The 18466-nt window shown below is 43.3% G+C and overlaps 1 protein-coding gene across 1 annotated transcript; it reads right to left on the bottom strand.

The window, feature by feature from the left end:
* Positions 1 to 14710: 14710 nt before the first annotated feature.
* LOC147424486 (uncharacterized) lies at positions 14711 to 15945 on the bottom strand. The gene is made up of 2 exons (XM_086499493.1): positions 15850 to 15945; positions 14711 to 15463 (listed from the first exon to the last, which is right to left on the bottom strand). Exons 1-2 carry the CDS (start codon positions 15943 to 15945, stop codon positions 14711 to 14713), a joined length of 849 nt encoding a protein of 282 aa, XP_086355619.1.
* Between the last annotated feature and the right edge of the window lie 2521 nt (positions 15946 to 18466).

Raw genomic sequence — 18466 nt, 5'->3', positions numbered from 1 at the left:
AACGCTGAGGCTGTCTTGCACGCCGCTCTAAACGCCTCAAAGACTGTGCAGGAGGTGCATCTGGCTGTCCCACATCTACATGATCTCCCAACAAGGGCTGATCTGGCCGTCCCACATCTACATGATCTCCCAACAAGGGCTCATCTCCCACTTGAGGGTCAATGGGCTGCCCACGAGCAGCCATGGGACCATCATACCGATGACCATCCTCCTCAAATATCACACGCCGAACCTCAACCGTTCGCGGTGATGCTCTATACATAGAGTCCTCATGAAAAACAACATCATGGCTGCGCACAATCTTCCTGTCAATCGGATCCCACAATCGATAACCCATCTCACCAGAGCTACCATAACCCAAGAAGATACATCTCTTGCTCTTCGGATCCAATTTGCTGCGTTTTGCCTTAGGTACATGTAGATAAGCTTCACAGCCAAAAACACGAAGGTGACCATACGAAAGTGTCAAACCTGTCCATACCTCTTCAGGCACTTTGAAGCCCAAAGGAACACTAGGTGAACGATTTATCAAATGCACAGAAGTGGCAACAGCTTCAGCCCAAAATCCATTTGACAAACCAACCATAGAAAGCATACTACGGACTTTTTCCTGTATAGTCCTGTTCATGCGCTCTGCCACACCATTTTGAGGAGGTGTATAGGGAGCACTAAGCTCGCGCCGTATACCCTTCTCAACACATAATGTTGTAAAAGCATGAGACATAAATTCACCCCCATTGTCCGTACGTAAGCACTTCAACTTACAACCTGATTGGTTCTCAACAAGAGCCAACCATTGCTTAAATATATCAAACACCATATCCTTCTTACGAATGGGGTATGCCCATACCTTCCTGCTAGCATCATCAATGAACGTAACAAAGTACATAGCACCTCCAAGAGAAGCATTGGGCATCGGCCCACATACATCACTATGCACCAAAGCTAGCTTTTCCAAAGATCTGTGTGGAACACTTTTCTTATGAGAAGACCGAGCATGTCGACCATAAAGGCAATGCTCACAAAACTCAAAACCACCAAAATTTGAAACGGGAATGTAATCCGCACGTGCCAACAACTTCAAACCTTTTAGTGACATATGCCCCAAACGCTGATGCCATAAAGAAGCAGGAGGTTGCTCAGTGATCCCCACAATGTGATCAGCCACACTAGCTACACAAAGGGAATACAACGTATTCCTCTTAGCACCTTTAACCAAAACAAGGCTGCCCTTAGTGAGCTTCCAACCTCCATCACCAAAAGATACATTGAAACCAAGTGAATCCAACTGATCCACACTAATCAAGCTTTTTGCAAGAGCCGGCACATGACGCACACGCTGCAAGACAAACGTAGTAGAGTTTGGCATAGCCAAATGAATATCCCCAATGCCATGAATCTGCATAGAACGCCCATCGGCAATCCTGACAGTACCTGTGCTCGAAGCATCATAGTCATGAAACCACGACCTATGAGGCGTAACGTGAAAAGAAGCACCACTGTCAATGACCCAATCCGTAGGCATACTATGCTCATGAGTGAGAAGAAAAGCGTCATCAAAATAGGATACAAGCAACACATCACCAAGCTCTTCACTAGTAGCACTAGTCGGAGCACATACATGGTCATCTTGAGAGCTACACTCTCCCTGTGTTGCATGTAACTCCTCAATCTTGACATTGGACTTAGGCTTGTCCTTAGCATCATGGTCTTTCTTCTTACCATCTCCATTTTCCCTTTTCCACTTGTAGCAATCCTTTTTGAAATGGCCTTTTCTACCACAATGAAAACATTCCACATCCTTTTTACTTGTGCCTGCACGGGACTTGCTTCTAGATTTACCCCTGTTGGACTTATACTTGTCCATAGTCCTGCCTCTGACAACCATTGCACTAGAAGACTTACTACCTGCATTATTCTTTCGATTAATCTCTTCCGTGAGAAGACTAGACTCCACATTAGTACTTGTCAACTCATTCGCAGGAACCGAGTTACTTATGGCTGTCCTAAATGTGTCCCATGACTCAGGCAACGTGACAAGTAAAAACATAGCTTTTACATTTTTCTCAAACGTAATTTCCTGCGTAGCAAGTTGGCTAAAAATTGTATTGAACTCATTCAAATGCGCATTCATGGAAGCACCTTCCTCCATTCGCAAATCAATAAGCTTTTTAATCCAATACACCATAGAAGCAGCTGAATGCTTATCATACATATCGCAAATCCGCTGCCATAGCTCATAAGCTCCACCCTGTGCATCTTTCACATTGTAATAAACAGACTTTGAAAGGGAAAGCCTAATGGTAGACCTGCACATCTCATCCAACTCCTCCCAATCATCCCTCTCCATGTTCTCTGGCTTAACTCCATGCAGCTTTAGAGGTCGAATCTGTTTCTTCTGCACCAAGACATCCCAAATCTGATCTTTCCAATATGAGAAATTAGCACCATCCAATTTCTCAATATTGAAAACTGTGTCCTCTTTAGTGCCCATTACAACAAGAATGCAACAATGAGAAACCTGTAGCCAACCAACAAACTGCCACAACAAAGTAGTGTTGCAAATCTGACAACACCTGCTGCTCAATCAAAGAGCAAACGCATAGAGTATAAATCAGCCCATAATATGGTCAAAAAACGTACGTAGAAATCCACAAACAAATGCATAAACCCGTGACACCTGTAACTCAACCGGCCTAGGCAAACCGTGCCACAAAATGCATCAACAATGAGCTTTCATAGAGGCATAAACATACTCCATGTCTGAATAACCACAATAGAGACATAAGCTGACCAAGCTTACACAAATCCGTGAGCATAAATGGATCCAAGTGAGCATATAACCAATGCACAAGCTCAACGAAGTCCAATCTCTACTGTCAACCAAGTACCTGTCCGTACTCAAACCGCAACACTGCAAGCAAGAGCAAACCCGCTCTATGTATAAGTGAACCAAATCTCCACAATATCATGCATAAAGAGTGTCTGTCAAACTGCCATATCCACATCCATCAACATACATAGATGATGTCAACCTGTAGCTCAAGAACACGCATAAACAGACTGCCCAGAAGAGTAGAAGCTCCCACTCAAACCACAACCATATGCATGGCTGTCCCACAGTCAAAATACATGTTTTGTAACCACAGAAGAAACCTGTATCCAAAGCTCCCTGTAACCTATAACCTGTACCCGTACCCGTACATGTACCTGTACCTGCACCTGTACCTGTACCTGTAGTCAAAGAAGACAATGTCGCCAAACTCCCACTCTATCTGTGTGTATGAGGCCACTCCAAGAAGAGGCTACACACTCTCAAATGAGCTGTGGGCTCACGTAAGTGGAAGACACTACAACAATGGCACCTGTAATGGCTATGGAAGCTCTGGCAGCAGAAAACTAGCAAAGAGAGATGAAAAAACGTAGCTCCTAGTCTGTAGCTCGGATGGGATTTCTGATGGCACGAATGGCTCCGAAAGGGGGGTTAAACCCCACGACGTCTGCCGAAAATACTCGCGGAGTGCTGAACCTTCCAATGCCAAGCTCAGAAAAACCTTCTGCTCTTTGGAAATGCGCGCGTGCGCGAAACCGAAAAACGGCAATGAAACAGCAGCAAGTTTCAACACACTCAACAATGATGATGAAGCTCTCAATGCTCTCACTACCAAGCTCTGATACCACTTGTTGGGATCGAAGAGCACACACACAGAGAGCCAACACGAAGAAGGAGATAGACACAGTGTATGGCGGGGCGGTACTCACACTACAATGTGTAGTTATAAGTATAGTTATAATGAATGAGTAAATGAATGGCTGTACATGGGCGGCTGAACAACGGGCAGCCGGGCACACGGGCCTTTAACCCAACAGCAAGGTCAATGCAAGGTAAGCAAGACAAACATGTGTCGTATAGTTTCTCTCTCTCTCTCTCTCTCTTTCTCTCTCTCTCTCTCTCTTTCTCTCTCTCTCTCTCTCGTTGTGCAACTGCAGGGTGTGCATGTTAATTGTTCTTTCCGTAGGCAATCACTATTGCCCACCTTGATGCCTCGCTATACATCTAACTACGTTGGAGATGCTCTGTCGCTCTCTTGCTCTTGCTCGCTCGCTTGCTTGCATGTGTGTTCATCACTACAATTGATGCAATTCTCTCTCTCTCTCTCTCTCTCTCTCTCTCTCTCTCTCTCTCTCCCCACCAATAGCAAGGGGTTTGTGCCACAAATCCTTGCAAAATTGTGCGTCAGGAAATAGATGGAGCCTATACGACAACAAGAGTAGGAGAAGTGGGAGGAAGCAAGGGATGAGGGGGAATGGAAGAAGGCGGGAAAAGGGAAGGAGAATATTCCTATGCATTGAATTTGTTTAAGAGTATGCCTGTATGTGCCAACATTAAAAAAAAAAAGAAATTACAAAATGAATCAGAACAGATTCAAAGAGCTCAAAAAATAGTAGCATTGTTGAGTGGATGACCTTTAACCCTTTCTCTCAGTTGCAAATGATGCTTCTTTGCATGCTAACCCACGTCTCTCTCTCTCTCTCTCTCTCTCTCTCTCTCTCTCTCTCTCTCTCTCTCTCTCTCTCTCTCTCTCTGAGACTACATAGTAGGTTCTCTGTGTGTGTGTGTGTGTGTGTGTTTTCCCGTGATCATGAAGTTGTAAATTATGGCATAGCTACACACAATGTAAGTTAAGGTGGTTGAGTATAGCTTGAATAGTTTGCAAGACGTTTTACGGCCCTGTGTGTGTGTTATGAGGAGGAAGACCTAGGGATTGGGGGAAGTGTAGCCTCTATAAAAGCTGAGGAGGATGGAGAAAAGAAGGGGCAAGAGGTGCATGCGTAGTTTGAGGAGGATGGGCATGCACAAGAAGTTTTGGACAAATTCTCACAATAATTCCCACATTGTGACTTACCTCAACATCATGAGCTTCTGTGAGGGAGGCACATCATACCTAGCTACGAGGGCCGATGGTCCCCTGCCCCCAATCGTACCTAGCTAGGTACGTGGTGCCTCTCGAACACAAGCTCATGATGTTATTCATTGTATGAAAAACACATGAAAAGACTCCGTTTTCCTACATGAGAAAATTTCTATATCTTCTTGTGATGCAACCTGCATACAAAGTACGAGGGGGAATTACATACGCAGACTAAATGATACGAGTTGAGGGAATCTAGCATCTTTAAAGTATTAGTAGTATTTTATAAAAGAGAACCAGTATGTTCGTTCCCCGGCTGAGTTTAAGCTAGTCAAACAGGGAGAATCCCGGATTCTCCCATGAGGTAATATGGGAAAGGAAGGGAGGGAGGATGGACTTGACACGTGTATGGACACTTGACACGTCATTGGATACTTTCAAATATTTTTATCCGGTTTTATTTTTTTGGGGAGAGGTTGTTTTATTAAAATCTGTCACCGTCTCTGTGTCTCTCTCTGGCGCTCACGCGCGCAGGGTTTTGTGCTGTCTGCTTTGGATGAAGTTGAGGCAGCTTGGTCCAAGAAGAGCATGGAAAGACCCAACACCTACACACTCCTATCATCGGACATCTTGAGCAAAAGACTTGGCAAGAAAGAGCCAACAAGAAGGCGCGAGATAGAGATAATGGGGAGCTTGGGGCGCGAGATTGCTGTGAGTTTCTTTGGTGCTTCGCAATGGGTGCGGTTTGCGATGCAGGAAAGTAGAGGAAGGGGCGGGGCGGGCACGGTGACGTAGAGAAGCGTGTTCGTTGGGAGTGATAGACAGCTGAGGGAGAAAGCCGAGCGTGGGCGGCGATTGGGGGGTGAGCACGGGAGAAGAAGGAGACCGAGGTGAGGCAGCCACCTTCCAAGAGAAGCAAGTAGAATTTGTGTGCACGGGACCCCTGATGGCTTCTCCATAGATGTTAACCACCGCCCCAGCTAGCTTCTTGGAGGACCGCGTGCTCCTTGCTACAATTATTTCCATTAAAAAAATATCTCTCAGCTTAATATTGATCTAGTGCATACTGGTTCCTAAGCTCCTCCAACAACACTTAATGTATATGTCTGCTCTCTCTCTCCTCCCTTCTCTTCTCTTCTTCTTCTCCCTCTGTGAGCCCTATCCACCGACACCCCCAACGCCCCCTCTCCGCCTGTGCACCCTCCGCGCGTCCTCCTTCGCACATTTGTCTGTCCCCTCAGCTCGCCTCTGCGAGAATAATACACAAATTTCACTCTGCGTTTGGTATGGCAGCGATACGCATCTCTGCTCAAAAGTCCCAACAACATCTCTACCTCCAACAACTACAAGCCCCGCCCCACCTCCAAGCCTTCCTTGCGGGCATTCCGGGTATACCCAAAATGCTCCAAACGATGACTCAGTATACTTAATGAAGCACTGGTTGGTTGTTTGAAAAGCAGAAGTGGAGGAAATGTGAGAGGCTTCTTTGCTTGGTCACTTATAATAGATGGATTTGAGTTCTTCATGGGGTTGAAGGTGCGGTTTGGGCTCTTGTACGTGGATGAGAACATGGTGCGCTTCCCGCGACTCTCAGCATTTTGGCATCAGCAACTTCTTACTAGCAATACCACAACATCTTTTGATTCGAGGCTTGTGAGTGATAACAATGGAGAGAGTACAAGCCCATTATATGACAGCTAAACAATTTGATGCAACACAAAATCTGGTCTGGACCACTTCGGGCATAAGTCAGAGTGGAGAGAGTGCTAAACAATTTGATGCAACACAAAATTTGGTGTGGACCACTTCGGGTGTACGTCAAAGTGGAGAGAGTGTGATGGCCTTTTGAGCTCGATATGATACATAATTCATCCTCTCGTGTATTGCCTTCACCTTCCAGCTCACTCGGACATACAAAGAGAAATGTATACTAACTCACCTTGACTTACGTTACCCATCTTTCTTTCAAGGAAATTTTGTGAAAACCACACATGTCCAAAGAGCCATTTTTTCTCTTGCCTCTTTAAATTTGACTAGGCAGAGAGAGAGAGAGAGAGAGAGAGAGAGAGAGAGAGAGAGAGAGAGAGAGAGAGAGAGAGAGAGAGAGAGAGGGTATGTTGATTATCATACATTAATATGAAAATTATTATGCTCAATGCACAAGTATGTCAGAAAATTTGTAAAGTAAAGAAGAGGTGTCCAAAGGAGCGGTTTCATTGACAAAATGCAGTATGTTGAGTGTGTCGTGTGGTTTTAAATTTACATTCTATGTTCTTAAAGATGGATTAGACTCCTTATACAAATACAACAGCTAGTGATAATAGGGTTATGGATGCATCTAAATGTGTGCCCTTAACACTAGGTTGGTAACCTAACAGGACATAAAAGTGTCCTTTCACGGTTTTGAAAAAAACCTCCAAAATCATAGTAGATCCACTCATTTTGTAAAATCCTTTCATGAGGTTATAGTTCAAGGCCTACTACACATGAAAAAAATAAGAAACTTGTAAAATTTCTCATCTTTTGGTCACATTAAGCTTCCAAAGTTGATGGACCAGTACATTTTCATCAAAACAGCCATTTCTTACGTTTTGTTACATAAAAATAAGATTAGGGATTTTTGTAGGACTTGAGATAAATTCCCTAGTTAACTTCAATGGGTTGGTGATCAGAACATATGATTGTTTCTCACTCACTATTTTTTGTTTTTCCAAAATAAATAGGTACAAAAAGTTGAATTTTTACCATTCTGCAAACCTATCATCAAAGTTTCTATAGCCACGTTGAATACAAATAATATATGCATGTTTTCTTAGTTTCCTATTGTCCTTTAGGTTCATAAGGAGCCATGGAGCATGTCAAAAGAACAATACATCTCTTACCAAGGGGAATCTTGGGGACAAAGATGAAGTGCTAAATACAGCAAACATGAAAAACCGGGTTCAACATTATGAGTTGTAGAATCCCATAGAAACTATTCAATATCTAGCCAAATTTGATCCTTATGACTAGATATGGTTACTACCTACAAAATGCATGTAGTTGTCACAAGAAACTAACGATATTGAAAAAGATATACTTGATATACTAGAATGTTTCGTTTTCTTCTATAATTGAAAAAATCAACCATCGTTGTCTACTATGAAAAATAGGGTATTAGGTGCCCCAAAACTCAAGGAATATTAGCTTTGTGTTACAATATGCGACATTGAAAATCAAAACTGCATTTGGATATCATGAAAGCCACCAAAAATATCATAGAAGAGCTAGAATTGGCTAAAAAACAGGATTTGATAATTTTTGTAATTTGGTCATAACTTACAACTTTAACATTTATTTCTCCCTAGAAGCATCAGGACATGTTGAGGACTACTAAAGATAGTTCTCTAGCATTATAGACCTCACAAACATGAATTCTAGAGTGGTATAGTTGCAAAAAGTTGAAAAAAGCCAAAAACAGGACCCGTTTTTTCACACAGTTTAGGTTGTGAAATGTTGTGCAAGGACAAGGTTAAAGATGGAATTGATATTCCAAAAAAATGTTGAGTTTTTTTCAGCTCATGAGACAACTTTCTAGACAGGTAGCACCTCAAAATCCATTTTGAAACTCTTGACATAATTCAAGGAAAATGGTCACTTAACAGGACATAAAAGTGTCCCATTACCAACCTAGTGTTAAAGGATTGAAACAATAGTTCATCGTGGGCATGGTCAGTACGGTTTCTAAACCATCAAAATTTGTATCATAATATCATTAGGAAGAGCATATCAGGGTGGTCACTGCAAGCACAGATGAGTAAAGGAATTGGACGGGTAGATGTGGTGAAGTTAAATCTCCACAAGCAAATGCAACACTCTGCGTTTGGTATGGCCATTGTTTGCATCCTCCAGCTTGGCCTCCTCATCCACCTCAACATCAACTCCTCCACCCTCCTCTCATAGCTTTGCTACCCCTTATCCGCCGGAGACAGAGTTCTAATCGCCTTTTCCTACACCAAGCACCACCCTCGGTTCCATCCATAATATGGTTTCCTTGCTCTTCCTTTTTTACAACCTCGTTGACATCAACTCTCTTGTGGTGTGATCAGCCCCTTCTAGCCCACTGCACCCAGATGCTCCACTCTCAAGATCAAATTAATTCTCTCATTCTTTGTGTGTACTTGGCAGCTTTGGTGAGTTCTCCACCCTTTTGCTCTACTTCTCTCTTTTAGCTTCTCTGAGTGGGACCCTAGCATTGCTTGTAGTAACGTATTTGGTGTTGGGATTAAAGCCCAAGTGGCCTCTTATGCGGATATGGCCGGCCGCCCGCCTAACTCACTTACCTCTAACTCTTTGTATATACTAACATATACTTTGTGAATACTAAGGAATTGGGAGATAACCCTTCTAACAGTTCTCTGCGTAGTGTACTGTGTAAGCTCATTGTGTGTGTGTGTGTGTGTGTGTGAGAGAGAGAGAGTCGACTCACGCTCCGCTCCGCGACTTCAATTGGTATCAGAGCCTTGGTTCAGTGCGGATTTGCGTAATCGCGCGCGCGCGCACTTTTCCGGTAGATTTTGGATCCGGAGTTTGAAAATTCACACTCGGCGTTCCGGGAGCGTTTTCATCAGGCGACCTGGGGTTTTACCCCCCTTTCGAAGCCGTTTATGCCCTCAAAATTTCATTCTGAGCACTACAGCAGAAGATAGATTTCAACCGCAAAGAAATCCGTCTTGTGTAGATTGACAAGCAGGAGGTGGTCGACATCAATATCGACATCGACATACATCACCTATTAGTCTTCAGAGCATCATCTATAGACCAGGTACACATATATATCATCAGATATATATATTGCAGTCTGCATTGTTACTTCTTGTGCTTGCCAGGTTCCAGGGGAGGTGTGGCCATACAACGGCTTGACACCACTGGCATGTATTACAGATTGATGTACTGTGATTGTGGGTCTGCTAGTTGTGAGTCACGCTAGCAGACAGACCGCCGCAGCGGTCATAGGACAGTGATTGGTCTATTATAGGATGTATGCTAGTTCTGGGCAGTTTGCTGAGCCATCTGAGAGGGTCGTGTGTGAGGTTTTTTGAAGCCAAGCACTGGGGGCTGGGTTACCCAGTGTGAGGTGGATTAGGTTGCTGGAGTTCCCCTCTACACGCATCTTCTTCGGCGACTTTTATCCCTTAGGATGTATGACTTTGTGTAGACACTGGATTGCATCTTATGCGTCAGGCCGTTGAGGCATTGCTCAGGGTTCAGTCTTGAGACAGATACAGGTTCTGTCATCGCCCAGAGAGGAGACAGTGTATGCTTACAGGATTTGTCACTGGTCAGCTATTTATGATTGTTTTTTGAGCTATCTTTTGGTTCCCAGAGCTCAGTTTACAGGGGAGACTCTGTCAAAAATTTTCAAAAATACTGACAGTTCCTGAGGAGAGGTGTTCAGCTTGTTGATTATAGCTTGTTTACTGTGTACAGAGGCCAGTTTACAGGGGAAACTCTGCCGGATTTTTCTCAGGAGTAAGTAGTTTGGCAGATATGGCATCTTCTCAAAGTGAGACTCTTTACAACATAAAGAAGCTGGATGGCACAAACTTTCCATTCTGGAAGAAGCAGATTTGGCAGGTTTTGGTGCAGAAAAAACAAGTGAAGCCACTGAAGCTCAAAGGGGAGAGACCAGAATTTATGGCTGAAGATGAGTGGGAAGAGCTTGACGAGTTAGCTTGTTCCACAATCATGCTGACACTGGCAGAAAATGTTTACTTCAACGTAGCAGAAGAGACTACAGCGTATGGCGTATGGCAAAAGCTATGTGGTATGTACGAGAAACAAAGTGCTGCTTCTCAGATTTACTGGCTCAAGAAATTGGTGGATTTGAAGATGAAGGAAGGGACAGCCATGTCAAATCATCTGAATGAATTTCACTCAATTTTCAGCCAGTTAACAGCACAGGAGATAGTCTTTCCAGATTCAGTGAAGGCTATGTTTCTCTTAATCACTTTGCCAGACAGTTGGGATACTTTTCGTACAGCGTTAAGTAATTCTGTCGTGCTAGAAGGTCTTACAAGTGCCAATGTAGAAGGCAGCTTGCTCACAGAGGAAGTGAACAGGAAGAACATTGACAAAGGCAAAGGCAATAGCGCTTTGGTCGTTCGAGGGAGACAACAGTTTAAAGAGAAGAAGGGTAAGAAGGCACAAAACCGAAGTAAGTCTCGTGATTCGAAGTCAAAGGATGACATAGAATGCTACCATTGTGGCAAGAAGGGTCACATGAAGCGAGACTGTACGAAGTGGAAACAAGAAAAAGGCAAAACAAAGAGTTCTGAGCAAGATGAAAAGAAGAGTTCAGTGAAGATTGAAGAGGTGAATGTCACAAGATCTGGTTCAGACAGTGATTCTGGTATAGCAGCTGGTGACATCTTCCTTACAAGCAATCTTGATTCTGTTTTCTTGACTGCAGAGGATGGACATGCTATGAGTGATTGGATTATCGACTCAGGGGCATCTTTACATGTTTCTCCACACAAAGAGTGGTTTACATCATATGTGGCTACTAAAGATTATGTCAGACTTGGCAATGAGCAGGTTTGTGACATACTTGGAGTGGGAGATGTGCAGTTGAAGTTTCAGAATGGCTCTTCTTTATGGCTCAAGAATGTCAGACATGTTCCAGCAATCCGAAAGAGCTTGATTAGTACAGGGAAGTTGGATGATGCGGGTTATGTGACAGTTTTTGGGAACAGCGCATGGAAGATCTCCAAAGGTTCGATGACTGTAGCACATGGCAGCAAGTCAGGAACTCTGTACACTTTACATGTTTCAGAGGTTAAAAACCATGTAATTAATGTGATTGAGCAGCCAAGTGTGTCACTGTGGCATCGTAGGTTGGGACATATGTCAAAAAGAGGAATGGAAATACTTTCTCATTATGGTTATTTGCCTGGATTTTCATTTCAAGATTTCGAGTTTTGTGAGCATTGTGTTTATGGTAAGCAAACACAGGAACCGCACAGATCAAAGAGGAATCGTAGGGACGAACGGTTAGCTCTTGTACACAGTGATCTATGCAGACCAATGCCTAGTTTGTCACTAGGGGGAGCAGCGTACTTTTGTACATTCATAGATGACTATTCTCGCAAAGTATGGGTTTACTTCTTGAAGCACAAGGATGAGGTGCTCAAGGTCTTTAAGACATTCTTGCAGCTGGTGGAGAATCAGAGTGGTCAGAAGCTGAAGTGCTTGAGAACTGACAATGGTGGAGAGTACGTTTCCAAAGCTTTTCAAGACTTTTGTGAAGCAAAAGGGATTAAGCGGGAACTTACTGCACCATATAATCCTTCACAGAATGGGGTTGCAGAACGTATGAATAGGACCATACAAGAGAAGGTCAGAAGCATGTTGTCAAATGCTGAGTTGCCTGATGGATTTTGGGCGGAAGCAGTGGCTACAGCAGTCCATTTGATCAACAGGTCTCCTAGTAGGGTTCTGGATAAGAGTGCAGTGGCCGAGATGCTATGGACAGGCAAGGCACCTTCGTATAAGCATCTCAGAGTCTTTGGTTGTGAAGCTTATAGCCATATTCCTAAGGAGTTCAGAAATAAGTTAGAACCAAAGAGCAAGAAGTGTATATTTCTTGGCTACGGAGAATCGGGCGAGATGGGTTACCGGCTTTGGGATCCTGAGTCCAGAAAGCTTATTCGCAGCAATGATGTGCATTTCAATGAAGCCAAGTTTCACGCTAAGCCAGAGAAGACAGAGGAGATCAGAAGAGTTGTCTTCAGGGAAGATGGACCTAGTGCTAGCACATCAAGACAGCATGGTCAGGCTCAGGAACAGCCTATAGTGGCTAGAGAGGCAGAATCAGTTGTGGTGAGACGTTCTGAGCGTGTCTCCAAACCACCTGATCGTTATGTGCCATCTCTAAATTATGTCATGCTCACAGATTGCGGAGAACCATCTTGTTACAAGGAAGCATTACAAGTGGTTGACTCGAAAAAATGGCAGTTGGCCATGCAGTCAGAGATGACAGCTCTGCATAAAAACCAGACATGGAAGTTGGTTAAATTACCACAGGGCAAAAAGGCTCTACCTTGTAAATGGGTTTACAGGTATAAGATCACCGCTCATGATAGTCAGCCAAAGTACAAAGCAAGGCTTGTTGCCAAGGGCTTTAAGCAAGAACAAGGCATTGACTTTGATGAAGTCTTCTCTCCAGTGGTCAAGATGACTACATTGAGATGCTTTCTTGCATTGGTTGCTATATTGGATTTGGTGTTGCACCAAATGGATGTCAAGACAGCGTTCTTGCATGGTGATTTAGATGTGGAAATTTACATGCAGCAGCCAGAAGGGTTTGTTGAGAAAGGCATGGAACATTTGGTATGCCAGTTGTTAAAGAGTCTTTATGGCTTAAAACAATCACCGAGGGCATGGTACCATAAGTTCCACCAGTTTATGCTTTCTCAAGGCTACAAACGTAGTGAGTTCGATCACTGTCTATATACAAAGAAGGCTAAGGATGGCAGTTGGCTGATCCTTATTTTGTATGTGGATGACATGTTGATTGCTGGCAAACACTTGGAAGAAATTTCAGCTTTGAAGTCAAAGATGGCAAAATCGTTTGACATGAAAGACATGGGTGAGGCAAGTCATATACTTGGTATGCGCATTGAGAGAGACAGATCAAAGAAGTTGATTTGGTTATCTCAAACAGAGTATATTGACAAGGTTTTGCAACGTTTCAATATGGAGAAGGGAAAGGCATTGAGTGTTCCATTGCCACCATATGTGAAACTTAGCAAACAAGATTGTCCTGTGTCTGAGGAAGAAAAGGCTGAAATGGATAAGATTCCATATGCGTCTGCAGTGGGTAGTTTGATGTATGCAATGATTGCTACACGTCCGGATATTGCATTTGCAGTGGGAGTGGTTAGCAGATATATGTCAAATCCCGGCAAGAAACATTGGGAGGCAGTGAAAGGTATCATGAGATACTTAAAACATACAAAGAGTATGCGCATATGCTATGGTAGTCAGGATTTGAGTGTCAGAGGATACACTGACTCAGATTATGCAGGAGACTTGGATAAGAGGAGATCTACATCAGGCTATGTCTTTACATTGGCTGGAGGTGCCATATCATGGCGATCTCGATTACAAGATTGTGTTACGCAGTCTACTACAGAAGCTGAGTATGTTGCAGCAAATGAGGCATGCAAAGAAGCTATTTGGCTTGGTAGATTGGTTGTAGACTTGGGAATCAATGCAGATATGCCAGAGTTATATTGTGATAGTCAAAGTGCTATACAATTGGCAAAGAATCCAGTGTTCCATTCGAAGACTAAGCATATTGATGTGAAGTATCACTTCATTAGGGAAGTACTTGAAGACAAGCAGATACAACTGCTGAAGATCCACACCAAGGACAATCCTGCTGATCTACTCACAAAGGGACTTCCAGGAGAGGGCTTTGTGCATTGTCGTGAGTTATTGGGCATTGGATAGATGGCAGCCATGTAAATCTTTGTACATTTATGTTCATAGATTTACAGTTACTTAAAGTGCCACATTGGACTTTAAGTGGGAGGTTGTTGGGATTAAAGCCCAAGTGGCCTCTTATGCGGATATGGCCGGCCGCCCGCCTAACTCACTTACCTCTAACTCTTTGTATATACTAACATATACTTTGTGAATACTAAGGAATTGGGAGATAACCCTTCTAACAGTTCTCTGCGTAGTGTACTGTGTAAGCTCACTCTGTGTGTGTGTGTGTGTGAGAGAGTCGACCCACGCTCCGCTCCGCGACTTCATTTGGCTGCAACATCTTCTTCTGTAGGGATAGCGGCACCATTTTTGGTTGCTTTCAGGTCTACACCAATGTCTTCAGGGTCGTGGGCGCCATCAATTTTGATGGCTATGGGATTTGCGTTGTCAGCTTTGGTAGCTATGATGGCTACATCAGTAGAAACTGCGGTAGCAAGGGTAGCCTTCTTGATTGTAGGAGATTTTAATCCCAGAGGGATGGCGACAGCTCCGACTACAGTAGCCTCGTATGCAGGTGGTATAATAAACAATGCAATGGAAGCAAGCCTGATAGTTATCTTGACTGCATGGGTGCCATCAGTTACAACAACTACATTGATGGCAGCACTCTTCAGCTGCACTGCAAGGGATGCATCAATGGTCGCGGCAGGAAGAGTTGTAGCAGCTTCTGCATTTGCAGCTGGGGGGTGAGCGGTGCCATCTAATTCTTGTACAGGATTTGCAATAGCATCTTCTTCAAGGTTTGTGGCACGTGCAGTTCCTAGAGGTATGGTACTCTCAGAAGTGAGATTTGCAACATCGCTTTTGTTAGCAGATGTTGCAATTATAGAAGCACGATTAGGCTTGGCTGTAGTACCGAGAGTAGGCCGTTCACAAGCTTGGTGTGCAGCTTGCTGTTTTACGCCAAGGAACGCTATGGTGGTGCCAACAACCACGTCGCATAGTGGGTTGGCAGTGCAAGGGGCCAGGCATGGTGGATAGCTTGCACCGAGGCGGTGACAGCTCTTCCAGCTTTCCTACTCCGCTATAGCCTTTCTAACTCTCAGTAGCACTTCTGAGGAAATAATTGTGAGGTACTTTGACAAAGTGCTTAAGAATTGGATGATCATATTAATATATGGAATGATATAGGTTGTCCACAATGAGTTGGAGCTTTTGTGCTTTGCGTTTAGCACTCCTGCGGGTGAGTTCAGGCGTGCTGAGTTTTGTCGGAATGTGCAGGCGAAGAGGGTGGCTAGGAATCATAGGGAGTTGATTAGGTATATGTTCGCTAACAAGGTGGGGCTAGATTTTTTGATGAGATGTTTGGATGAAGAGGATATGTTCGTGAGGCTTGCGGTAGAGCACATGGTGGGGTTTGGGGAGGATGTGACCTGGGAGGTGGGGGTGGAGGGTGGCTGACCTTGCTGGAGGAGGTGTTGACAAAGGTGGTGGACAAGGTGGGGATGAGCAGTAGCAGGTAGGATGAGTGGGTGCCACAAGTATCAGGTACTAGCATGCTTGAGCCCCAAAGGATTGCGCCCCCTTGTGGATCTTATCAACCCCACCTCAAGGCACTCTCTTGCTCTTGTTAGAGCCCTTATTATGTTCTACGAGCAGCTCAACAGCAGCCCCCTACGGCCTGTTTTTTGTTCTAGAGGGCAGGTGCAAGTTGGTGCTCATGGGTTTTTGAATTTCTTGTAGCAAATGCCCCTACTATGACTAAATTTGAAGGTTTTCACACTAAATTACACAGTATTTCTCCAAAATTTGTAGGTTTTCTTACCCTCAAATCTAAAATTTAGAGGTAAATCTCAAAATTTTAGGTGGTATCACACTTAACCTAGGTTTTTTTGAGCATTAACTATAAATGAATCATCTTATGTCCTATGCAAACCGAAGCTCTCTCACAAATCTTGCCCACTCTCAAGGTACTCTTTTCCTTTTACACGGACCAAATTCATAGTTGACACATTTGATTGGGTCAAAGTAATTCCAATCAAACTGTGTTGATGGATTAGACATAATTGATTTTTTTTTTTAAATAACATATTTTAGCATCTTTAAAATTAAGAATCTCACATTTTAAAAATTGGTTTATATTTTTATATATTTTAGTGTCTTCAGAGTTTAGGATTATTAAAGCATTTTAGTGTTTCAGACGATTTAGAACCCCAACAACCCATCTTGAGCGAGCCTGTAGTCAAGAATGATTAGGAACATAACCATTTATGGACCAGAGCATGGCCACAAGCCTATTTATATGAATCTGCTATGGCAGACATGGATATGGCCATGCTTCCGAGTGTTAAGTGTAATGTCTATCTTAAAGGGGCAAAGACGAGCAATGCCCATGGTATGGAAGTCCTTGCTTGGAGATTACTAAAGCAATCATTTTTTTCCTTGGATGCTAGAAGTTTGGTCAGTCTCACCCATTCATCGATGGCAAAAATGTGTTTACAAAGTCGATGACAGAAATGGGTTTGCAAAGTCAATGTAAGATGACATGTTTTGGGATTCTACATAATCAAACAAGCAGATGTATGCGATTCATTAATGATGGCTTATATGATATTAAGCACGCGGTTGTCGCACCATGTTTTTGGGGTTGCAAAAAATACATCGCATCCAGGCTGAACCCCATGGGGGTTGTGGAGGGTTATGTTTGGTTTTGCATTTACTTTGCTACACTATCCTCTATAGAGTAACTATTGAGGTCTTGATCTTGGCTTTTCTATTTTATGTACTCGCTCGGTTACTTGTTCGCTCGGAAGTACTCGCTCGAGGATTGGGATTCCTCTATATTAGGATGGGTCTTGTGTGTCTCAAGCTTGTCTCAAGCTTTATTTCAACTACATCATTTGAATCTCTAGAGAGTTGGTCTATGGGGACATATGGTTCAACCTCTTGGACATGCAATGTTTGGGTTTTTATTTCCTTAAGAGGCAATATCTCGAGGACTATGGATTGAGTGGTAGGGCTAAGAGTTGGTTTCTACGTTGTGACACCCCAGTCCCTCAATCAATAGTGCATTTGGTGGCTATCATCCACATGCATCCTAGGTTTATATTACCCTCCATAGTTCTAGCAAGCATGACCAAAAAGTCTTGAGCTACAACCCCATTGTCATAACTGACAGAAGTGTGCCAGATTCCAAAAATTGTAGTTTTTTTCTTGTTGACAGCCTTGACTTGGATAATACTCTCAAATAGAGGTGGCTTCCCTAATTGACACCACACTCCATATGATAACAGATTATACTCTGACACACCTCTATAATACCCTTGTCCAATAAGGTGTTATATAGCACTTTTCCATAGGTGTTATTTAGCTCAACAGGGTATTATAGAGGTGTATCAGAGTCCATCCAATCATCCTCTGTTTCAACATGGAATGCATGTGTAACTCCAAGGTTGGCCTCTTGTTGGTGTCTTATGCGTTGTTGTCGCTCTTTAGCCTCAGCTTGAGCTTGTATCTTCTTTAATTCTGTTTGTGCCTTGGCTGCCTTTTCTTAATGGATGGCACGTAGCTCCTCTTGGCTTAAAGGATCATAATATCTTTTAAATTTGCTACCATTGAGGAATCCGATGGTTTCAAATCCATCAAGAGTCTCCACACAAATGGTTCCTTGTGGGGTGATTTCACATACTCTATATGGTCATTTTCCTGCATATTTCAACTTTTTATTTTTGTAATTACGCACTCCATACATAAGGACTTTATCACCAACATTGATATCTTTGTTCTTTAGATGACGATCAACCCATTTCTTCCTTCTATCTTTCTCCACAAGTTCATTTTGCACATCAATTGTCTTTCTTCATCTAATCTCTCAAGGATATATAGACGCTCAACTAAAGGGTTGCCATCCCAACCTTCTTGTGAAGCTACGCGGTGCAGACTAGGAATTACAAACTCTCATGGAATAACTCTTTCTTGGCCATATACCATTTTGAATGGTGTACAATTAATAGCCACTTTGTAAGAAGTACGATAAGCCCATAGAGTTGAAGTCAGCTTCAAATCCTAATCTGTGCGAT

Source organism: Adiantum capillus-veneris, chromosome 25 (genome assembly GCF_014529385.1).
Source record: "Adiantum capillus-veneris isolate H3 chromosome 25, ASM1452938v2, whole genome shotgun sequence".
Lineage (NCBI taxonomy): Eukaryota > Viridiplantae > Streptophyta > Polypodiopsida > Polypodiales > Pteridaceae > Adiantum > Adiantum capillus-veneris.
Note: the sequence above shows the minus strand (reverse complement) of the source record. Positions and strands in the feature narration are given on the sequence as shown.